Below are 26,355 nucleotides of genomic sequence, written 5' to 3'. Positions count from 1 at the left end.
TCCTTCTAATGGAAAAAAATATTTTATTTTCTCAAATTGTGGATACCAACAACATTTTCATTTATAACTCTTTTATTTTTATTTTGACGAAGAAAAGTTATTCTTCGTACCCCGCACAAACCTTATGGAAATTAGGTCCCAGTGGATTTCGTTCATACTTTGGGAAAATACTCTTTGAAGCATCCTGATGAAAAGTTCTCATGGACACAACTCAATCGTATGAAGGATTTTTTTTCATGGTCTAAGATTTATGATGACATCATATATCATATTTTATTAATTTTATACGAGGTATATAAAAAATATGAATTTCGATCAAGAATAAAGTACCTTAATAGTTCACATTTAAATTAGAATGATATAATTGCACATTAAAACATAATTTTTAATTCTAAACAACTTTTCATAATAGTAATTTTCCATATTTTGAATTAAAATACGTAAATAAACAAAGTTTTCGTTATGATAAGGCGTCGTGGTAGTTAACCGATTTTAATTTTGAAAATTGCAAATGAAAGGTACAGTATTCTTATATATGTAAAAGAAATTCAACTTGCTGTCTGCTTTATTATCAGTCCTGCAACATTTTGAACAAATTAATTTTTTTTTTCGAAAGCTGGATTGCAAAATCTATTAAACTGATCTTAATGAAATTTACAGTATTGTTTTATTATATCATATAGTTTTTCTGGGTGAAATATGAATGTCCTAAGTGTAGCATAAATGGTTGAAAAACGTAAAATGCGAATACTTGTTTTTTTTATGTTTTTTCGCAATTATTGCCATTTAGCAACAAGGGTGACCAATTTTTAAAAAATTTTAACTAATCCTATATTGTAGGAAATTTAATAACGCAACTTTTATGCCAGTGCAACTTTTCTGGGGAATGAATACTTTTAAAGTTATAATCAAAAACAAAGAAAAAACCGAATTTTTCCTTCATTTGTTGTCATTTTGATTATTTAAACAATGTTCCGGTTCTTTTTGAGTGGGAGGATAACTCAAATATTATTATATGAGTTATTTTTAAGCAATTTTTGTAAAAAAATATGAGTCACCTCTCAACATCCAAATGTACTAATATTTTTACAGATGCGCCCTGGTCTATATTATCTGGAACACATACCAGTGTAACAGTTTGTGCCAGTCTGTAATGTTCTCGGCACTCCCACACTAGCCTAAATGTTTAAAAAACCATTACTACTGAATATTTTTTACACCCAACCCTTCTGAATATACCTTCTTATCTCATTCTCACTTCTCCCTTATAATGATGTTCAGAGGAGGGGATTCAGTAGGGCTTTCCTAGCTGCTATTAATGTGCCCCACAAAGCCATGTGCCAAAGTGATTCCAAGACTTTCCACAAATAAATTAAATCCACTATAAAAGTTCTCCATGAGATCAGCAACTCAGAGAGTTGAATCTCAGAATCTCTTAACACGTTCAGTGGCCATGATGTACGAGTAGTGTCACGAAGATTTTATGAAAGGTACTGACGACTTATAAGTGGCAGTACTGTGTTACTGAATGAACAATTTAAGTATTTGGTACCAGCCAAGCGGCGCCTGTTCCAGATGGGTACCGAACGAGTTAAGCAAGCAAGATGGGCCACTCAGGTGACTCATATTTTCTAAACAGTATTTTAAAAATGACCTCTTTACCATGAACTGTCATTTTTGCAATAGATATTCTATTTTTGTAAGTACCCCGCACAAACCTTATGGAAATTAGGTCCCAGTGGATTTCGTTCATATTTTGGGAAAATACTCTTTGAAGCATCCTGATGAAAAGTTCTCATGGACACAACTTAATCGTATGAAGGATTTTCAAGATATAGAGGCACAAACTCGGAAAATTATAAGATTTACTGGGTATTCCAATTCCCTGAGTTACTGGTTATCTGGCAACATGTAGAAGTTTGGATCAAGGAAAAGTACTAGCAGTCTAGGATTTTTTTCTGGCTATCCAATGGCGACCTTTACTTTGACCTTGACCTTCAACGGACATCATCTTCTAGAGTTTCGAGGGTTTTTGGGATCGCTAAACACTAATCATCATGGCATCTACACTCCTAGCGGAGTGATTGCCGCCCTCTTTGGGCTCTTCCGATTCGTTTGTCGCTGTGAATCAATCCACATTTTGGTTTTACAATTGGTTGTGTGACTTGGCATCTTCTACAATGTTCCTCCATTCGTTCCTGTTTTTGCTTATGGTTACCCATTCTCTAACTCCCATCTTCTTAAGGTCCTCTACTATCTGGTTCTCCCATCTAGTTTTGGGTCTTGCTCGTGGTCTGCCTAATACAGGTCTCCATTTGGAAATTTTCTTGATAACGGCTTCTGGATTCCTCCTTTCTATATGTCCCATCCATCTGAGTCTCTGTGCGTTGATAAATCTGACGATGTCTTCTCCTTTCAGAAGTTCTCTTACTTCGTGGTTCATGAGTTTCCTAAATTCATTATTACCTAAGTTTAGTGGTCGTGCTATCCTCCCAATTATTTTCCTTTCTAGGATTCTCAATCTTTCTTCCTCTTTCTGTGTCAGACACATTACTTCGGCACCATATGTGATTACTGGTCTAATTGCTGCTTTGTAAATTTTCAGTTTTGTATTCTGAGTAAGCTTCTTTCTTATCTTTGAGGAAGTTACTGTATTTCCAGTAGGTTCTGTTTCCTGCCTGCATTCTTTCATTAATTTCGATACTTCTATCGTTAGTTCCATTAACTGAGACTCCAAGATATTTAAAATGTTCTACCTTTTCAAATTCATATTCACCAATATTTAAGCTTATCACATTAACTGGGTTTTTTCTTGAGCATGTTAGGTATTTTGTTTTGTTCTGATTTATTTCTAGACCCCTTTTGGATGCTTCATTGCATAACTTCGTAAATTCTTCCTTTAAACTGTTTAGGTTTCTGCTAATTAATGCCAAACGCTAATATGCCATCAGAATTGACCTCCGGAGGACGTGGTGGCCAGGGCCACTGCAAAGGACGTCATCTTCTAGAGATTCGATGGTTTTCGGCATTTAATTTATGCAAATGAATTACTGGAGAGTTTTTTGAGGTCGCTAAACACGAATATGCCACCAGAACCGACTCCCGGAGCACCTGGTTTCCAAGGTCAATGAAAGGGGCTCCTGGAGTTTCGAGGGTCTTTGGTACTACATTAATGCAAACGGATTAGTTATAGGTTTTTGGGGTTGCTGAACACGAATATGTGATCAGCACAGACATAGGAGCACCTAGTGCCTAAGACAGGTTATTTTCTGGAGTTTCGGAGGAATCAAAATTACTCTTAGGTTTTTAACTCCAGAAGATAACCTGTCTTAGGCACCAGATGCTCCTGTGTCTGTGCTGATCACATATTCGTGTTCAGCAACCCCAAAAACCTATAACTAATCCGTTTGCAATAATGTAGTACTACCAAAGACCGTCGAAACTCCAGGAGCGCCTTTCATTGACCTTGGAAACCAGGTGCTCCGGGAGTCGGTTCTGGTGGCATATTCGTGTTTGGCGACCTCAAAAAACCCTCCAGTAATTCATTTGCATCAACTAAATGCCGAAAAATGTATGGCAAGATTCTTTTAGAAGCTATCGAACAATGCAACCTAGTAATTATGAACGACGGATCACCTACATTGGCAAACAATAAGAAGTCAGCTGTAGACTTGACCCTCTGTACACAGGATCTGACAAATTACGTGGTCTACTTTAGAAGAACTTTATGGCTCTAACCACTTACCAATATACATACAATTTGGAAGGAATATCCCGCTTGCGCAAATTAAACAGACAAAACATAATATATGGAGACTCAAGGCTGCTAATTGGGATGTATACACCGCTACACTTGAAGCAACAGAACCAAAATCATCACTAATGGGCATTATCGACAATATTAACAAAGCTGCCAACAAAGAAATTCCCTTACGAAAATCAAACACACAAAATAGAAATCATTGCTCGAAGAACTGGTGGAACGAAACCTGTAACATAGCTGCTAAAGCAAGAAAACAAGCGTTCTTAACCTACACACAGGCTCCAAATCTTAATAATCTAACAGAATATAAAAGACTTGATGCAGTAGCTAAAAAAACTTTTAAAGAAACCTAGAAAAAAATCTGGATAAATTATTGCCAAAATCTAAATCAAAATACACCAATTAAAGAAGTGTGGAACAAGGTAAACCGATATAAAAACCGAAAACAAGCAAATAAACCCCCAATAAACCCCAAAGAAGACTGGATAAGCGAATTCCACACAAAAATCTCACCTCCATGGGTTGAAAACAACATTACTCAACAAATAGCTACCGTAAATAGGAACACTTCTGTTCTACAATCGCTATTTCAATTATGGGAACTCGATCATTGCATTAAGTCAACAAATAATAAATCTCCCGGGGCGGATAACATTTCATACAATATGTTGCATAAAATGCCCTTAGACCATAAGAAAGCCCTGTTGGAATTGTTCAATTCGATTTGGATAAATAGGATTCCTTTTCCACCGATGTGGAAAGAATACATCATAGTACCTATCAAAAAACCTGGAAAACAGAACGGAAATGCAGATTCATATAGACCCATAGCCTTATCATCGTGTATATTTAAAACCATGGAAAGAATGATAAAGAACAGGCTTGAATATTGGCTAGAAAATGAAAAAATATTACCTGACTCACAATATGCTTTTAGAAAGGGAAGATCTTCCTTAAAGCCCCTAACGATACTAGTAAATGACATCTATCTAGGATTCACACACAAATACAGCACTTTGGCCACATTTTTGGATATAACTTCAGCATATGATAATGTTCAAATAAATATACTAGAAGAGAAGCTCATCAATATTGGTCTACCAACCTCCTTTGCCAACTTCATAAAATCAGCTTACTCTAATCGATCAGTTTCCTTAAAGATAAATCAAGAAATTTCGGAATCAAGAATATGTAGATCTGGATTACCACAAGGTGGTATCCTGAGCCCAATCCTCTACAGCCTGTACACAATGGACATAGAAAATGTTATATCACAAAAGTCCAAAATTATTCAATACGCCGATGATGTTGTTATTTACACCAGTAGCAAATCGGAGGACAAATGTATAGAAAATATCAACACTGAATTTACAGAAATCCAAAAATGCCTAGACAACATGGGACTTTCCATATCCGAGTCCAAAACCAATATATGTATTTTCTCTAGAAACAGAAACAACTATCAAAGACAATTAACAATAGGAAAATATAAACTCTGTATTAGTAACTCTGTAAAATATCTTGGTCTGCATCTAGATAGAAAACTATTATGGAAGGACTGTATCCACCAAATTACCAAAAAGACAAGTAATTCTATAAATATTTTAAGAGCTTTTTGTAAAGCAAAGTGGGGAGCAGACCCAAATACGGCTTTACTATTCTACAAAACAATGGTACGATCCATAATGGATTATGGAAGTCAACTCTATGGAACAGCAGCAGATACACATCTAAATAAAATCGAGATACAACAAAATAAATGCTTAAGAGTTTGCCTGGGATATCTAAAGTCAACGCCCATAAACATTATACAAGCTGAAGCCGTGGAACCTCCTCTTAAACTAAGAAGACAACTATTGAGCAGAAAATTCATGATAAAAACTATTTCCAAAAAAACTTCTTACCTCAATAGTATACAGTCACTAACAGTTCACGTTTTGACCCATAGATACTGGCACTTCAAGAAAACCCCCCTCATAGTAGAAACTTTCTCAGAAATAGCTGACATTACAGATATAGTCTATTCCAACCAACTCCACCCGGTTTTAATTTACTCACCTGAACAAATTTTTTCACATGAAATTAGAACCTACTATTTTGAAAGTCAAGAAGTAGCATGTATCAATCAAACAAAGTTCAACGAAACAAAAAACAAATACTGGCCAAACTATGATTCTATATTCACTGATGGATCAAAGTCAAAAGAATATACCAGTTGTGCCTTTTACCATTTTGAGGAAAATACTGACAAAAAATTTATTTTACCAAAGGAAGCTTCCATATACACTGCAGAATTAACAGCAATAGTGCAAGCTATGAAATACATACTCGGCTCTAACCACGACAAATTCATAATATGTACGGACAGCAAAAGTGCAGTAGATAAACTTAAAAATGTTAAAATAAATAGATCAGTTAATCATATTGAAGCAAAAATCCTGTATTTACATAATGAGATACACATCAAGAATAAAGTCGTCATATATCTATGGGTAAAGGGACACGCAGGTATAACAGGTAACGAAATGGTGGATGCCTTAGCAAAAACAGCCTCAACATCAGGATAAGAACTAAATCTGAAACTACCCCCGTCCGATTTATTCTTAAATCAAAGAAACAAAATAAATGAGATGTGGCATAACCTATACAGTGCATCAACAACCGGAACAAACTTTTGTAAACACCAGCAAAGAATCCCCAGAAAACCATGGTTTCACAAAATACCAAACAGAAACTTTGTCGCCACAATAAATCGAATACGTGCTAATCATGCACTAACACCTTATTATAAGCACAAAATGAAAATTACAGACGATCCACTTTGTAGTTGTGGTAAAATGGGTACATTGGTACATGTTTTACTTGAATGTCCAATAAATAATGTAAACATTAACAAACTATAAAAACTTAATTCACTACAATATAAACCTTCCAATAGACCTAAATTATATTATTTTTTCAGAAAATAATGATATACTTTATGTACTTCATCAACACATCATAAATTGTAAAATTACTAACCAATTTTGTAAGCAATTCTGCGAAAGAAACTAAATGTAAAGCATTATTAGAGGAAAAAAATAGTGATAACAAAAAAAAATTAAAAAACCAATTCAAAAAAAATAAAGAAATAAAAAAAAAAAATAAAAAAAATTAAGAAATAAAAAAAAACAAAAAAAAACAAAAAAAAATAAAACATAAAACACACACAAAGAGGGCTGAAACCTCCGCGGCGTTGAACCGGGTTGACGCCCTAGCGCTGTGAAAAAAAAAATTAAACACCTTACTAATGAATACATATTCCATATTACTAACAAAACAAATGAATACATCATGCTTAAGTTTGATACTATGAAACAATTTACACAACTTAATTATTCAATCTAACATAGTCTGGCTAATTGGTTCTCACCAAAGCCATAAATTCCACTGAAAAAAAACTGCCGAAAATCATCGAAACTCTAGAAGATGACGTCCCTTGCAGTGACCCTGGCCACCACGTCCTCCGGAGGTCAATTCTGATGGCATATTCGTCATTTAGCGATCCCAAAAACCCATGAGTAATCTGTTTATATCAATTTAATGCCGAAAACCCTCGAAACTCTAGAAGATGACGTCCGTTAAAGGTCAAGGTCAAATTAAAGGTCGCCATTGGATAGCCAGGAAAAAATTCTAGACTGCTAGTACTTTTCCTTGATCCAAACTTCTACATGTTGTCAGATAACCAGTAACTCAGGGAATTGGAATACCCAGTAAATATTATAATTTTCTGAGTTTGTGCCTCTATATCTTAAAAATCCTTCATACGATTGAGTTGTGCCATGAGAACTTTTTATCAGGATGCTTCAAAGAATATTTGCCCAAAGGATGAACGAAATCCACTGGAACCTAATTTCCATAAGGTTTGTACTTTGGAGACAAGTTTATTAAAAAAATTCTTTTTTAAAGGCAGATATTCATTTGGACCTCATACTGAATTATATGAGTAAAAGTACAGTATGTAGTATGGGTAACAGAAGTCAGAATCTCTTCTTTTTCTATAGTAGTGAATTATACATTATATAGTAAAAATTTATATTTTTAAGGAAAACTTACCGATATGGGCCAAAATGGTGTTGGAGCTAATTTGTCCAGTAAAGTTTTCAAAATAAAAGTCTTGTCATATTTATCACCATGAGGTAGCTGAAACAAACCAAAATATTTATTTACAAATCAAATTGATTACCCTGAAGCAAGCAAATGGAAAAGCCACAGGAGCTTCGCAGGACACAATGCCCTACCTAAGGGGATGGGTACGTATTTGCGGCTGTAATGCTATTTAAATGGGGATTCATTTTTTTCGAATCCTGAGAAAACTAATAAGTATTTTTGAAAAATTTAAACGCAGAATGAAAGATTACGTTATTAGCGAGGGCCGAAAGTCCCTGAGAACTTCTATAATGTTTATTTTAATAAGTTACAGAAGTGAAAAACTAAGAGAAAATTTAGTGTGATTTTTAATTTTAAATATCTCATTCAAAATAAACTTTTTATTTATTCTAAGGGACTTTCGGCCCTCGGTAATAATTTAGTCTTTCGTTCTGCGTTTAAATTTTTCAAAAATATTTATTGGTTTTTTCAGGATTTGAAAAAAATGAACACAATGTCCGTGGTAATATTTTCCAAATATATCTTTGTCATACAAAGTTAAAGCTTTGTCGTTAAAGATGTTCAAAATTGTAAGTGTTCCGTAGTAACAATATATTATTAAAAAATCACTTTAACACTTTTCCTCTTTTCTCGATTGAGTATTAGTTTTTGTTGTACATATAAATTATTACAATCACTGAATACATAGTTAGTGAAAAAATTATCACATTTATTAACTGAATTCATAATTTGCAATTATACAAATAACAAAAATCCACAAGGAAAAAGTCCTGTAGTTGGCTGCATACCATGTAATACAAAAACAGTAAAATCCTTTATAAAAGGTATATTATGAAAATTTTCTTTTTGAGTCCCGTTCATGTTCCTTTCTCATTAATTTGCTCACAGACATTTCATACCCCCCCCCCCAACTGTCATCATCTTATGACGGTTTTGGTTTTTGAACCCTTAGGGATCCGGGTAGCCTGCGAGGTATTTAGGAATTAGTCGCCTAAGTTTGAGCTTGTGCTTTCTTAATGATACATCCCCCTAGATTATTTAAGACATTTTTACACCTCAGTCACCCCCATTGTGATTTCTTTTTCTTTTTAAACTTACACAAATTCCAACAGCTACCAATAAGTTAAATAAATTCGATAACTTTAAATCAACACAAAATTGTTTTTTTAAATCTTAGGTCTCTTGACAACAAGATTTGTTTACTGACTTTAGTTATCGAATACAAACATTTGTATAATGTGGTTTGCCTAACCACCTCCACTAACAGTATACGTGAATACATTTTTAACTACATCTAGTTTACTGAATTTTAAATGATAATTTTCACAATGGAGTGTGTTGTAACATCATTCCTAATTTTAACAAGCTGTACACCATAGTCTTTCCTGTGGAACTGTCATTTCTGTCTTGTCATCGTTCGGAGGTCTCTATCCATTTCATTGTCACTTGCTGCCACACTTCCACCATGTGAACAAGTCAAATCACAGCTCAGATGTTACAGCTGGTTCCTAAAAAAACTGATACGACTCTTAGTAAGATTTGATCATTTTGAGTAGTGTATGATTGATCTGACATTATATTATATTTATTATGACAGACAAATAATAAAATAAACAAACAAACGGCCATTTTTTGAGGTTAAAGTTATCTGACCAATTTTAAGATTTGGCAGTAACAGTGACAGTATGTAAATAATAAGTATTTATCCTTCAAAATATAATCAATTAAATATAATTCAACTCATATTCATTATATCACACCTCATCAAAAGCTTTTTACAAGAACATAGTCAGCGATTTTGATATGGCTTAGAGCCAGACTACATCAAGATCGCCTATAAATCGTGCTGGTAATTGCCTTGCAGCGAGACCAAAAACAAAAAGAAGAGGAAGAAGAAAGTACACTGCTCAATTTTCTACAAAATACTCTTTAAGAGTCGTATCAGTTTTTTTTGGAACCAGCTGTACCTGGGGCATATTAGTAAAAATATTTCAAACATCCACGCTTAACCCTTATCTGGACAAGGTGGGTCCAACGGGCCAGAGACTCCAATTCTTTTATCATAAACTGATAAAAAAATTTTGATTAAATTTTATGCATCACTGAATTTGTTAAGAAGTATGTTTCCTTCAACATAGTCATGAGTTATTCAAAATATTTATTATCATTTTTGAAATTATTGCGTCGAAAGAATTTTGTCACGTAGAGGGGCAACACGGGCCCTCGGAACCTATTTGTATTAATACCTGAAATCTATATCTTTGTTGCAGAAGTCAATCTCGCAGTCAGGTAATGTTTTTGTAGATTATATAAACGACTTTTATGATTCTGGAAATCCAATAATAAAGTCTAAATGTGTAACAAACAATGTAAAACATCTGTTTGATGTGAACATCAAATAAATGTTCACATCAAAGTACAATAAATGTTATATCTATTCTAAATGAATTTTAAAAACTGATAATCATTGTTGGAATGCAATAATATTGTTAGGTAGGTACCTATACATATATTGAAATAAATAATGCATCTGCTATCAGTCTTGATATCGAAGTTAGTGTCGACAACTAAGCTCCTAAAATTATATTGAATTATTGTGAAAGTAGATAGTGCGAATGAAACGTCCCGAAAACTAATCTATGGTTTTTTATTTTTATTGTTTTTTTAACCTAATACTTAATAATAATTTAATTTGTCATATCAATTTGCTAATGTAGTTGGGAATAAGCTAATCTCGTGGCTTAGTCCCAACTAAAATAGTAAATTGATATGATAAAGTATTAATTTGTAAAAGTAAAATATTAATATTCTTCTGCCTTATGCGTTTTATTCATTTTAAGATTGTTTTATCGGTATTTTTTACATTAGCTGCTAATTACCATAATCTTTTCTCAGAAGGGTTTTCACACAATAATGAAAGGCAACAACACTGTAATCTTTTACCAGCGTATGCGTAAACATCAACACCTCTTTTCAAATAAAATAGCCTGGTAGATTTACAAAAGTTTTTATGCATTTATTAATTAAGTCTTTATTTTGCTCCAACTGTTTATTACTTGTAAATAAATATTTTTCCAAGTTTTCTTGCATTTCATTATTTTGTGCAAATCCTTCAAGTAGATCGCACCCTCGAGGTAGACCGCATACTATAGTAGCACCTTTTTTAATCTAGACAATTTAAATTTAACTTTAATAAAAAATCAAAAAAGAATATTAAAAATAATATATGGGTAAATATGAATAGTACATTCAAGAACAGTGGTGGGCCCAACGTACCTGAGTTGCCCGGTTACATAAGTAAAATGTGTTGCCCGGATAAGGGTTAAGTTAGCAGTTTCAACCGATGTTTCCTTGACGGATTACTTATACAGGGCTTTGACCCTCATATTTTTGTTAAATTATATCTTGGTGGTTAGCATGTAAACTTCACGTGAGTATAACCTACAACTTTTCTTAACCCTAGTCAAAATTTCAAAATCTTTGCATTATTTTACCAGGTTATATTCATTTTAGGTAAGCACTGATGATGACTGGTAAACCAGTCGAAAACTAGTTACGTGATTGTGATGTAGCCCTTTTTAGGGATTTTAAATATATACCTTTTATAAAGCATTTTACTGTTTTTTAATACAAATAACAGTTATCCAAGAACATTCAAATTTTGTATAGTCAAAAACTCTTTAATTTAATTATTATGACATTGTCAAGTAGAATGACATTCTAGTAATATTTACAAATCCATATCAGTGTGAATTTTACTACATACACGTAATTTGCCATGTAAAGACAGAAAAGGTAGGGATAGCCGTAAAATATTTGCGAATTCTGTACCCATGGCCTTAAGGATAAAAGATGGAACCACGAAACACAACAATGGAGATCATGGTTAGGAAGGAGCAGCAGAGGAAGGCCGCAAATGAGATGGGCTGATGACATTAAGAAGATTGGAGAACACAACTGGAAGCAAGACACAAGTGGAAGTGGCGCAAAATAGAAAACACTGGACTGAATTTCCTGAAACACTGGCTGAAGAGTGAAGAAGAAGCAAATGGTATTTATTTATTTATTAACGGTTTTACCATTGTTAAAAAAAGTAATACAATGAATTATAAAATAGTTGACATAGTTAAATTCTAACATATACAATAAAAAACAATATAAAACGTGTTAAGAATATGATGTAACACCATAAACAAACTAAACATGATCAACACAATTTAACAATTGCCTAAAAGAATAAATTGAACTAAAAAATGGATCAACAGTATATGTGTTAAAGTGCCTAAGAGCTCTAGTCATCGGATCATTTCTACCATAATTAGTACGGTGATACTCAATATAGAATAAAGAAGGGTTTCGTAAGTTGTAACTGGTTGTATTAAATCGGATTTCCGATAGTAATTCAGGACAGTTAACAAAGCCGTTAATTAGTTTATAGATAAAAAGCATTTCTAGTTTTATTCGTCTATTTACAAGAAGTGACAAATTCAAATGCTGAAGAACATCATTGTTGTTAAAATTATTGAGAATCTGCAATTTAAATCTGGCGTATCGAGCAAAACGTACTTGAATATTCTCAATTAAGATTTTTGTCAACCTCATAATAAGGAGACCAAATAATGGAAGCATACTCTAGGGATGATCGAACTATTGAACAATATAAAACTCGAAGACTCAAAGATTCTGTGAGTAATAAAACAAAGTTAAATAGAAATTCTGACAGTGTTTAGTAGTATATAATCAAAGTTGTCGATCAAAATAGTTTCCATGCACATATTCATATTTAAAAACAAAGGAAAAAAATTAATGTTTTGATCAAAAAAATATTCTTCTTTTCCTGGAAGTCTGACTAACCCAGACCGATTTTCCAAGAAATTGAGAAATCGCACAGTACCCAAGCGGCAGAAAGAATTAAAACAATAGAAAGAACAATACTGTATATAACTGTACGAAATTTAGATGCACTGTGCATATGTATTTGATGTTTTTGCAATTGGATCGGTGTCTGGAAACTAATGGTGAGAGAACAAGCTCAGAAGCACTGAATCTCGAGTTGGGGGTACCCCAGGGAAGTGTTCTTGGACCTTTTTTATTTCTTGTATACATCAATGATCTTGCTGAATCTGTAACAGATCTGTAAGCATCTAGCCTTATTAATTTCGCAGATGACTCAAATTATCTGATTTGGGCCAAAACTGTTGAAGAGTTGCTCTTAAAAATAGGTGAAAATCTGGAGAGGGCTAAGAGATGGTTTGCTGGGAATAAATTATTGTTGAACTGTGACAAGACTGTCTTCATCTATTTTAGAACCATTCAGTCTCGAGGTCCGATCAGAAATGTGGTAAATATTCAATCAGACCACATAGAAACATCCAACTCTGTCAAATTTCTGGGTATCTACATTGACCAATATCTGCATGCTACTCAATAAGAGTGCTTAAAGAGTACTTACAGCAGGATACTCTTCTTACTGTTTATTATGCTAACTTTTATTCTCGACTACGTTATGGAATCATGTTCTGGGGAAATGCAGTGTCAACATCAGAGCTTCTTATCATTCAGAAAAAAGTAGTACGGATTATTCTTGGGATGAAAAGTAAGGACTCATGCAGGGGGAAATTTAAACTACTAAATATACTTACTTCTCCAGCTATCTACATTTATGAATGTTTAGCAGGGGGAAATTTAAACTACTAAATATACTTACTTCTCCAGCTATCTACATTTATGAATGTTTAAAGTTTCTTTTTAAGAACCCTTCATTATTTAACCATTACATCCCCAATCATACCCATCACACAAGAGCTCTACACCTAACTATCCCTAGACACAGGCTTACTCTATGAGAACGGAGTCCACTATTATATGCCTGTATCAAATTCCACAACAAGTTACCATCAGCGGTAAAACAAGATATTCAATTTGGAAGATTTAAAAGAGTTATTTAAATATCTGGTCATTGTAGAACCATACTGTGGTGGAATACCTGGAGTATTAGTTGTTTTGTTTTTGTAACATGTAATGTCTAATTTTTAATTTTAATTATGATAATTGTTCTACGTACCTGCTTCAGATTTATACAATCTCTTTTTTTTTACTTTTACTTGACGTTATTTGCTCAAATATGTAAAAATTTTATGCAAATAAAAATTATTCTATTCTATTTTCTATTCTATTCTGAGATCTAAAAGGATAATATTCCATTTTTGGCAAATTTAGCAGTTTTGTTCACTTAGCCAAGCAGTACAGACTTAGTCAAAGATATTTAAGAATATCTTAAGAGTATCTTATCTCTTAGAGCTTGAATATTAAATAGCTATTTAATGTGATGGAATATTCACTAAGTCTGTAGAGCTTGATCAAGTGAACCAAACTGCTATCAGTGGCGTAGCTGACAGGCCCGCAGGGCCCGCATGGCGGGGGGGGGGCGACGTTAGGAGGGGCCCCTTAAAGCCTTCAAGCTTAACACATTAACCGCCACATTAAAAATTTTTGTTTGTGCCTTCAGGCTCCACGTTCAGAATCTCAATGTTAATGTGAATAATATTTAACTCACTGAGTGAATGGGCCAAACAAGGCGTGAGTTAAATACAACTCACGTGGCGTTCAATGTGTTAATACTTCTACTTCCTTTAAATTGGGGACCAAAACATATTTTCCTAATAAGCATCAAAATAGGGAATTTGGAAGGAAATAATGAAGCAGGTAATTGACGTAACTCTTACTCTTTTCGGGTGCAATTTAGCGTTTCGTACTTTCGTGGACATGTGGTAGTTTAGATGAAAGTGAATCCCAAAAAGGTAATTTTTTGTCGGTGGTTCTTTTACTAGCTAAATATGATCATGTTTTAGCTAAATTAATCGATAAAAACAATAACTTAAATTGCAGTAGAGCGTCGATAATCCGAACCCTGGTAATCCGAACGCAAAAAAATTATAAAATTAAAGAATATGATCGCGGAGCGAACTTTTGGATTTAGTATGACAATGGGCAAAATATGACCGCGCATTTTTGTTTTGTTTATGCAGATATACAATATATTTGTTTATTATGCAGGTGTTTTATTCCTTGTAACTAAAACGTATGTACATATGTACTATGTTTATGAGCTTTGTATGTATTTTGAACATATGTTCGATAATCCGAACAATTTGATAATCCGAACTACCCCTGTACCAATTAGTTCGGATTATCGACGCTCTACTGTACTTGAGCCTATAAATAGAAAAGGAAGTTATAAATTTGCTGGCTCAAGAAACTGAAAACAAATTAATTAATTTAATTAGAAAAATTTGTTTTTATTCAATAATTCTTGATATCACTCAAAATATTTCGAAACACGATCAGTTTAAGTTTATTTTCCGGTATGTAACTTGCGATGAAAATAATTTATCTTGTAAAGCAGAAGTTGTTGAAAGTTTTTTGGGATTTATTCGCATGTTAGACCAAAGTGCAGAAGGAAAATTTATACAATCAAAGTACCTTTCCGTACACAACTACAGAGGAAAGGGGTATGATGGGGCAAAGGTTATGAGTGGTGTATATTCAGGCGTACAAAGGCGTATAAATGACATTGAAAAAACAGCTTCCTATGTTCATTGTGCATCCCATATCCCATGATCTGAACCTAGTGTTGAATGATGCCGTTGTTGGTGTACAGGAGTTGTTTTTTTTAGGATATAATTAAAAAGATTGTTTTTTTTAGTGCAAGCATTAAAAGATAGGATGTACTATGTACTATTATGACTTTGGGTCCATCACGTTTGCCAACACTTAAAAGGTATGTGAAACCTGGTGGTCATCCAGACATGATGCTGTTATTGTTGGTATTACAATTCTCTATTGTAGACTTTTATGTGTTGGCAACACCTGTGAGTGACACAAGTGACAAGTGTCAATGTCAACAAGAACTTTGTAATGTAACCAGGAATTTATCTTAAAATAAAAACGTTTATTTTGTCATCGTATTATTTGATTAACTATTTCCATCTATAAGCAGACTATTTCCATCACGCATTCCTAGAGGTTATGGGACCAGAATTTGTGGAAATTTAAGACGCTATAGTGGTAAATTAGAAATCAAAAGTGTTCACGAAACGTGGTAAGGAAGTCAACGACAAAAATGGCGGAAGCAAATTTTGTTAACATCAAACCCTTTGATGGAAATAATTTCTCCAACTGGTTATTTAGAGTGAAATTGTTATTGGAACAAGCTGGTGTCTTAGCTGTACTATCCCAAGATGAACCCGCAGCCACAGCAGATGATGCCGCTCGAGAACTATACAAGAAAAACGATGTCAAAGCCCGGAATCTAATTGTACAATGTTTGCATGACAATGTACTGGAAATGATCAAGTCAAATACCTCAGCAAAACAGATTATTGGTACACTGGAAAATACTTACCGAAAGAAGGGGATTTCGACACAGGTTCAACTGCAGCAGAAACTAAGGTCATTGAAATACACAACAGGGTCTTTAAATATATTTTTAACAGAATTCAGTCAAACCGTGTGGGAACTTAAAAGTGCAGGAGGTCAAATACAAGATAGTGAAGTTGTATCACAGTTACTATCGGCAATGCCTGAATCATATCAAGCAGTTACTACAGCAATTGATATTATGTTTTGTCAAGATGAAACTAAAGTTACATTAGACTTTGTTAAAAACAAGCTACTAATGGAAGAGGCAAGGCACAATAAAACTGATCCTGAAACAAATCCTGATGTTGCATTTGTAGCAAAGAAACAGCCATGGAATAAATGGAAGAATAAAGCTGGAACGAGTAATGGTAATGAAAGAAATAATCAAAAATTTCAATTCAAATGTCACTTGTGTGGAAAAATTGGTCACAAGCGCTATCAGTGTTGGAAAAATAAGAATGGAAATAGGGCATTCCCAGCAGAAACCGATGAGAAGGTAACATTTTTGACTGCAGATGAAACCACCTTAATTAGTAACTCAGAATCTGGTGAAATAAGTTTCATAATAGACAGTGGTGCTACAAATCATTTAGTTACAAAGGATGTTGAAAGGTTTTTAGGTAATATCCAGGAAGTAATGTATAACATAAATGTAGCAAAGAAGGGTCAATCATTGGAGGCAACAAAACAAGGTGATTTGAATCTACAAGCAGTAAATGGTAACCAAATTGAGATGAAAAATGTATGGGTATGTAATCAACTTTCATATAATTTAATGTCTGTGAAGAAAATGGAAGAAGCAGGTCTTCAAATTGTATTCAAAGATAAAAAGGTCAACATAATGAAAGGAAATAATGCTGTGATAACAGGTGAGTTAAGAAATAACTTATATATTGTTAAATTAAGATATAGACCTTCACCAGAAGCACAAATTACAGCTGTTGAACGTAATGTGCTAATGCATAGGAAAATGGGTCATTCTGCAAAGTATCCTGTATCTGGTATATGTGAAATCTGTTTAAAAGGCAAACAATCACGATTACCGTTTCATAGCATTGATGCTGAAAGAAAAGCAAAAAGAATTTTAGAAGTTGTATCAACAGATTTGTGTGGTCCTATAGATCCAATAACTCATGATAATAAAACTTATTTTGTAACATTTATAGATCATTATTCACATTTTTGTATATGTTATTTGATTGAGAGGAAATCAGAGGTAATAGATAAATTTAAAGAATATATTGATATGGTTACTGCTAAATTTAATGTAAAAATTGAAAGTATAAGATGCGATAACGGAGGTGAATACTCCTCAAAAGCTTTTAAAAGATTATGTTCAAATAATGGAATCAAAATTCAGTATACAGTACCTAGGAATCCAGAACAAAATGGTGTTTCTGAACGCTTTAACAGAACCATTATGGAAAAAGCAAGATGTTTAATTTTTGATTCAAATTTAGATAAAAGCATGTGGGGTGAAGCTGTGAGAGTAGCAGCATACTTAATTAATAGAACTGAAACTCGAACTTTACCTGATAACAAAACACCTGCTGAAATTTGGTATGGCGAAAAGCCAAATACGGAAAAGATAAAATTATTTGGTTGTAATGCTTATAATCTAATTCCTAAAGAAAATAGGAAATCTAAGTTTGATCCTCGTAGTGAAAAGCTGGTTATGGTAGGCTATTCAGATAACGGTTACAGACTATGGAATCCAAAAGAAAGAAAAATAATCCATGCACGGAATGTAATTTTTGATGAGAATTCAATTGAAAATGATAAAATTAGATTTACTGAGAATGAACAAATTGCTCAAATTCGAACCGAAAAGAGAGTGGAAAATATTCCTGAAAGAATCACTGAACAAGAAAATATACACGAAGAAGAAGAAGAAGTAGTTGAAAGAATTAATTAAGAAAATTTTGCAAAGATTTAATATGAGTGATTGTAAAATGTCAGATATTCCAATGCAACCTAAACTTAATCTGTCAATCTGTAAAGATAAAGATTTGGTAGAAAATCTTAAGCTACCTTATAAGGAATTGATTGGTTGTCTTATGTATGTAATGTTAGGCTCTAGGCCAGACTTAAGTTTTTGTATGTCATATTTTAGCCAATTTCAGAATAATTATACTGAAGAACATTGGAAAAATTTAAAAAATGTTTTGAGGTACTTGAAATCTACAGAAAATTATGTTTTAAAGTTTGTTAAAAGTAGAAATAAAGAAATAGAGATAATATCCTATGTTGATGCAGATTTTGCAAACAATCAGAATGACAGAAAGAGTATTAGTGGTTATGCTATAAAGCTTAACAATAATGTTATTTGTTGGAAAACTAAAAAGCAAAATGTAGTGTCACTATCTAGTGCAGAAGCCGAGTATATGGCATTATCTTCATGTGTTACAGAAAGTTTGTTTTTCAGTCAGATGTTAGAAGAGATTTTTAAAACTATTTATAATATACATGTGTATGAAGATAACCAATCATGTATTAAGATGGCTTCTACATTGGAATCAAAAAGAACCAAACATATTGATGTTAGACATCATTTTATTAGAGATTGTTTAGAAAAGGAACTAATTAATTTAAAGTATGTACCATCTGATCAGCAACAAGCTGACATTTTTACAAAGTCACTGCCAAAGACTAAATTTACATATTTTAGGGAACTTCTAAATGTTGTTGAGTTATAGTTTTGTATAATTAATATAGAATTGCAGAAGGGTGTTGGTATTACAATTCTCTATTGTAGACTTTTATGTGTTGGCAACACCTGTGAGTGACACAAGTGACAAGTGTCAATGTCAACAAGAACTTTGTAATGTAACCAGGAATTTATCTTAAAATAAAAACGTTTATTTTGTCATCGTATTATTTGATTAACTATTTCCATCTACAGGGTGATCAACTTCTGTGACAAAGTCCAATATATCTGTTATTATAAAATATATTAAAAAAAGTTGTTAATGAAAGTTATAGATACCTTTAATGTACACATTTTAAAATTAGTAAGAAATATACAGGGTCCTCCATAACACGGTGCCAAACTAAAGTTATGTTTTTTTAAATGGAACACCCTGTATTTTATTCAAAATCTGGTTTCTCTACATTTTTCTGATTAAAAAGATATAGCACTTGTCTAGGGTTATACTGAGTGTTTCAAAGTTATGAGCACTTTTATCAAGAAATCATACTGATTTGATCGCCCTGTATGACTCTAACAGTATAATATAAACTTATTTTTTTGCTGCTGTTGACTGTCCATATTAAAGTAGTTTTGCAACAACGTGCAATTTTTTATCACTACACAAATTGTATACAGGGTAAGTCAAAATGCAAATAAAAGATTTTCTTCATATTTTTAAATGGAACACCCTGTATTTTATATTACCATCGAAAAGTTCTTTCATTATACTTGCATATCTTTTAAATATTCCCTATACCTAAAGTTATTAGTTTTCGAGATATTTTAGTTTTATTGTCGATAACTCATAGATACGTTTATTACAGTAAATTAATTACCCATAATATGAGAAACCTCCAATGACTTTGGTAATGATAATTAAAATTAGACTGCATTTCATTTTTTCTCCAATTTTATGGTAAATTATATACAATAACGACAATTTTATATTTACTAACAAAATGATATTAATTTTCCGCGAAGAAATGGAAACTATAAATTGCTGGAAGTTTTTGTTTAAGGTGGCTTTGAAATAATTGACACAAGAACTGTCAGATGTAAGATTTTAAATATCTGTACGTTTTTACTTTTGTTATTGATTATAATTGTTTGCCATATTGTTATAATTGTTACCCAACAATGAATTTTAGTCGTGAAGAAATGACAGACATGATAGGGTTTTTAGGAGTGTTTCAAAAACTCATTAGTTGCCACAAGAATTTATAAGGAATGGTGTCCATAGCGTCAGCAACCAAATAAGATAGCATTTGACAACTTATTAGACAGGTTTAATCGTACTGGCTCTGTTTATGAAGCAAAGAAAAAAACAAAATTCATTATTGCGAATGAAAATTAATTAAATGTTTTACTGCCTGTTACAGAAAATCCTCATACAAGTATTCAAAATATTACAAGAGAGCAAGATATAAGTTATGGATCTATCCAGAACATAGTCAAGAAAAACAACATGCACCCATATCATATACAAAAGAGTACAATTTTGTCAATGGTCACAAAAACAAATAGTTATACTGAGATTTTTTTGAGTTTGTCCTTTTTTTTTGGGGGACGAGGCAACATTCCACAAAAATGGTAGTGTAAACAGACACAATTTTCATTATTATTCCACAACCAATCCGTACTGTGCTCAGACACATAGTCAAACAAGATGGTCCTTAAATGTTTGGGGTGGAATCAGAGGCAATTACGTTATAGGTTCTTCTCTCTATGAGGAATCGGTAAATGGTGAGGTTTATTTAAATTTTCTAGTGAATCATTTACCTATTCTACTTGAAAATGTACCATTAAACATCCGCCAACATATGAGCCCCTACTCACCACAACGCACTTCTCAACGATGATCTATTTCCTGAAAGATGGATAGGAAGAGATGGGCCAGTTCACTGGCCACCCAGATCACCAGAATTAAACGAAGGTGACTTCTTTTTTTGGGGTTATATTAAAGACGTAGTCTATAGGGCACCTCCAACAATAGTTGATGATATGAGAGTAAGGATTCAAAACGCCTTTCAAAGTGTCACACAACAAATGCTTACAAACATCTGTAGGTCTTTTTAAACTCGTCTCCAGGCTTGTGTAGACGTTATGGGAGGTCATTTTGAACACATTTTATAACATAAGAGGTACGATGAACATTTTTTTTTATTTAATTTAGTTTTTTTAATAAATTTTGATAAATTAAAGTATTGTTATTAATAACTAAGTAATACATGTTGCTATCAACAATAAAACTAAAATATCTCAAAAACTAATAACTTTAGGTATAGGGAATATTCAAAAGATATGTAAGTATAGTGATAGAACTTTTCGATAATAATATAAAATACAGGGTGTTCCATTTAAAATTATGAAGAAAATCTTGTATTTAAATTTTGACTTACCCTGTATACAATTTGTGTAGTTATAAAAAAATTGTACATTGTTGCAAAACTACTTTAATATTGACAGTCAAAAGCATTAAAAAAATAAGTTTATATTACACCGTTAGAAACATACAGGGCGATCAAATCAGTATGATTTTTTAATAAAAGTGCTCGTAACTTTAAAACACTCAGTATAATCCTAGACAAGTGCTATATTTCTAGAATTAGAAAAATGTAAAGAAACCAGATTTTGAATAAAATACAGGGTGTTTCATTTAAAAAAACATAACTTTGGTTTGCCACCGTGTTATGGAGGACTCTGTATATTTCTCACTAATTTTAAAATGTGTACATTAAAGGTGTCTATAACTTTTATTAACAACGTTTTTTCATATATTGTATAATAACAGATATATTGGACTTTGTCACAGAAGTTGATCACCCTGTATAAGCAGACTATTTCCATCACGCATTCCTAGAGTTATGGCCTTGCGTCAAGCTTTCTGACAAGTAATGAAATCTCTAACGAAAATTTCATTGCTATCTAAAAAACGATGAAAAATTATAAGTTAATGCATTATTAGAGCATTGAATTTGCCGTTAACATTACTATTCAATCTAAAATACTTAACTTTATTAATCTAACATCAACACTTTTGCAATCTGAAATGGCTGAGTTTACGGTCGCCCTTCAACTTTTTGAAAAAACTCGTGATAATCTTCTAGAAATGAGAAATTCGTTTTCCGAAACTTTAGCAAAAGCAGCAGGAATAGCAGAATAGTGGGGTATTTCACCGGAATTTAAAAATAAACGGATAAAACGTATAAAAAAAATTTACGATGAGCTCAGCTGCGACAAAAAAATAACTTTTAGCAAAAAAAGTTTTGTAGTTAATGTTTTCAATGTAAATTTAGATATAATATTGTAACAACCTACTAACAGGTTTGTCGGATTAAGATACATGTATAGGTTTTCATGTCTATTCATAAACTAATGAAGACTTTTTAAAGAAAGGTCAAATATTGTCATTTACACATATTTTAGTAATTATACTGTTATTAGTGGTCATTATGTTTATAATAGGGGGGCCCACAAAAATTGTCGCGGGGCCCCGCAATCTTCAGCTACGCCACTGACTGCTATCTTAACTAAAATGGCAAAAAATGGAATATTATCCTTTTAGATCTCACCGACTCAATTATAATGGAGTTTATCTGTAAATGTACCGCATTTTATTAATTTTTACCATATTCTCCGGCTAACCCATATTTTTGATAACATGGATCAGCAGCGGTCCCAATTAATTTGCCTTATCGAGGTTCCACTATATAAACAATTACCTGCAATATTATTGAACTTACCGTAACTTTATACCAACTGGAGGGTCCTTCCAATAATTTTCTTTTTTGTATTGGAGCTGGGGAACCTTGTCTTCCTCTACCACCACCTCCACCACGATTTTTGTTCTTATTAAATCTGACATTCTTGCTCGAACCTGGACCAATTCCCATATCAATATCCTCATCTTCTAAATGAGCACGTATTGCATTGCTCCAGTCTTTGTCTCTTCTATCTGGTCTATCCCTATTATTTTTAAATGTGACTCTTCTATCTCTATCTCTATCACTATTACTGCGTTGTTCTATAAAAACTACAAGAATATTAAAAAATCAAAAAAATATACTAATTTGTAAATAAAAATAAAAGATAAAATTATATAAGGATTTATGATGAATAATTTTTATGATTGTTTTAAAAATTGAAAAAGGCCGATATCTTTTTGTACACATTTATGACAAGTGAATGAATGGGAAAAGTATTTTAAAACGTTGATGGACAGAACGTCTATAGGGACCGTGCGAGTTCGACAAAGCAACCCCTATTTCTACGCTCTGTACTTTTATTCGCACTTTTAATTATATTGGCCAATTATATTAGTCCTGGTTACTGGATAATTGTCAAGGCCATAGTCCAAAAAAATAATAAGAAGAAAAAATAAGATTTAGGTTATGTACAGAAAACGTAAGCAATTGTAAGTAAATAAAATTAGTTATTAAAATGCAGTACTGCAAGCAAAATACAATTAATTAAATTTACCTTTATATAATAATTGCATATCATATCAATATTGTGGAGCAATATATAATTTTTCTGCTTTAATGACAGAAGGTATAAAATATACGTCAATTTGACAATTTCAATTGACAATATGAATTATTTAAGATAGTTGCAATATTTCTCCGCGACTTGCGCACGGTCGTTTCTCGTTTCCCTTCCAAGTACTTGCACACCGCGAATAGTATAGACGTCTAATTTCCATTAATGTAGCTTATACATTTGACACACTGTCCGTCAACATGTTAAAAATGTTAATAATATTAACATATTATGTTGCGTACTTGAGTCCATTTCAGTTTTTGATAAAGTGAAATAAATGAAAAGACTTACTCAAAATCACTTTATACTACCCCAGAAGACCAGGGCCCAGAGCACGCCAAATAGAATTCTATTTCGCTGACGTCACAAAATAGAATTCCATAATGGGAGAATCGACGGTTGCTAGGCAACGTGACGTCACTAAAATAGAATTCTATTTGGCGTGCTCCCGCACCAGTTTGGTTTACTATAATTTACTAAGATTCATCAGATTACCAGTACTGCATAATTAATAAAATTAAAATTAATTTTAATTAATTAATTTATGGTACATTCCACGTCAAATCACTCAGGCAAAAAATTTTGGATCTCCGATTTGCCTGAAAATTGGTATATAGCTTCTGCGGGACGTAAAAATAAGATATTTAAGGTCAAAAAATCTTCTTCTTCTTTTTTTCTCAAAATGTGATTTTATGCGATTTTACAGTGATTTGGTGTTTATTTAAACAAATTTGCATTTTCTGTCGTAAAGTATCAATGAGAAACATAATATTTTAATAGAAAGGACTCAAAAATGTCATTATATGGCATTATAACAAGTTATTTTGAATCAAAACAAGTTTTTGATCAAATTTTATAGTGTAAAAAACGTTAAAATACCGTTTTTTACATTTTCCTCCATTCCCAAAATACATCATCATCGATTTGGCTGAAAATTTGCCCACAGATATCCAAAAGATAGAACTTTAAGTGGTTAGAAGGATTTGAATTATATTACAATACCAAAAAAGTTACATGCAGTAATCTCAGACTCAAAAGTATATATTAGTCCAGTCGGGATAGCATTTGACCTTGAATGCCGAGCTGCCCAAATTTTTATTTTTCTGATCTTTAAGGGAGTCATAGTAGCCTAAATTTAAAATCACGAATGAATTCCTCCGTTACGTTAGCCGCCATCTTGATTTTAAAGGAGAACCTGTTTGGCTCAATATCGCCGCCATTTTTAACTTTTCGACAAAAATGGTAGGAACTGAAATTGTTCCAAATAAATCGTATTTACAATTATTACAATTTTTTTTAACAATTTTTGTCGTGAGGTCGATATTTTCGAGTTAATTTTACTTACAGTAGACGCCTATATTTTTGACTATAATATTGCATGTAACTTTTTTGGTATTGTAATATAATTCAAATCCTTCTCATCACTTAAAGTCCTATGTTTTGTCTATCTGTGGGCAAATTTTCAGCCAAATCGATTATGATGTATTTTCGGAATGGAGAAAAATGTAAAAAACGGTATTTTAACGTTTTCTACGCTATACAATTTGATCAAAAGCTTGTTTTGAATCAAAGTAACTTGTTATAATGCCATATAATGACATTTTTGAGTCCTTTCTATTAAAATATTATGTTTTTATTGATACTTTACGATAGAAAATGCAAATTTGTATAAATAAACACCAAATCACTGTAAAATCGCATAAAATAACATTTTGAGAAAAAAAGAAGAAGAAGAAGATTTTTTGACCTTAAATATCTTATTTGTACGTCCCGCAGAAGCTATATACCAATTTTCAGACAAATCGGAGGTCCAAAATTTTTTTTGCTCCAAAATTGAGTGATTTGAAATGGAATGACCCTTATTTATTTATTTACGGGTTTCCCAATTTCATAAAAAATATACATATATAAACAACAAGTAGAAGTAAAAGTAGTAGTAGTAAAGTCCAGTAAAACAGTAAAAATAAAAAAAATAAAATTAAATGAATTAAATGAAAGTGTGACAGCATAAAACTGTAGTAAGTTCATTACAATAAAACTAAATTTAACATACACACAAATCTACTGAAAATATAATATTAAACATTAAACATAAGTGCTGACCGGAAAAATTGATTTTAGTCGGTTTCTAAATACTCTACTGGAAGAAGAGAATAAATCGATGTCCAAATCATTCAGGCGACTCAAAGTTCTATCTATTGGTGAGTTAAGACCATAGTTTGTTGAATGATGAGGTACATGGAACAAGTTATTATTTCTCAGATCATCGTGTGGAATATTAAAGTTTATTAATTTTAATAAATCAGGGCAATTGATTTCACTATTTAATAGTTTATAAATAAAAGCTAGATCATTTATAATTCTACGGTCTTTTAAGGAGTGCAAATTGAGATCACTACAGATGATGGTATAGTTGTGGTTTAGTTCAATAACATTATATCCCAATCTGTATGCTGCAAATCTTAAAAGCTTATTTTGAACTCTCTCGAGACGAGACAAACAACATGAACATTATAAAATGGTGACCAGACAATAGAGGAGAATTCTAATATAGATATAACCAATGATGAGTAAACAGCCTTTATTGTATTAAGGGAAAGATCAGCACAACTGCGAAGTATATAACCCAATACTTTTGAAGCCTTTGCTGTCACATAGTTAATGTGATCCACAAACGTTAAGTTTTCATCGAATATTACTCCTAAATCCCTTACTGTTTTAACATAAGAGAGCGCTTTACTGTCGATGACATATGATGATTGATATTTTTTTGCAACTTTGTCGAAGCTAATGG

At 32.4% G+C, this 26,355-nt stretch overlaps 1 protein-coding gene across 2 annotated transcripts in view; it reads right to left on the bottom strand.

Moving 5' to 3' along the window:
- The window catches only part of LOC114324824 (nuclear RNA export factor 1), a 77,028-nt gene that overhangs the window by 36,690 nt on the left and 13,983 nt on the right, over window positions 1-26,355 (bottom strand). The window contains exons 2-3 of one of the 2 annotated variants that reach the window (XM_028272696.2): window positions 22,766-23,055; window positions 7,859-7,945 (exon numbers count right to left, since the gene is read on the bottom strand). In XM_028272696.2, the coding sequence (XP_028128497.1) occupies window positions 7,859-7,945; window positions 22,766-23,055 (377 nt within the window). The remainder of the gene's footprint in view (window positions 1-7,858; window positions 7,946-22,765; window positions 23,056-26,355) is intronic. The other variant, XM_050648246.1, reaches the window with a different exon arrangement.

Source organism: Diabrotica virgifera, chromosome 4 (assembly GCF_917563875.1).
Source record: "Diabrotica virgifera virgifera chromosome 4, PGI_DIABVI_V3a".
NCBI classification, from domain to species: Eukaryota; Metazoa; Arthropoda; class Insecta; order Coleoptera; family Chrysomelidae; genus Diabrotica; species Diabrotica virgifera.
This window is presented reverse-complemented; position numbering and strand designations above follow the sequence as displayed.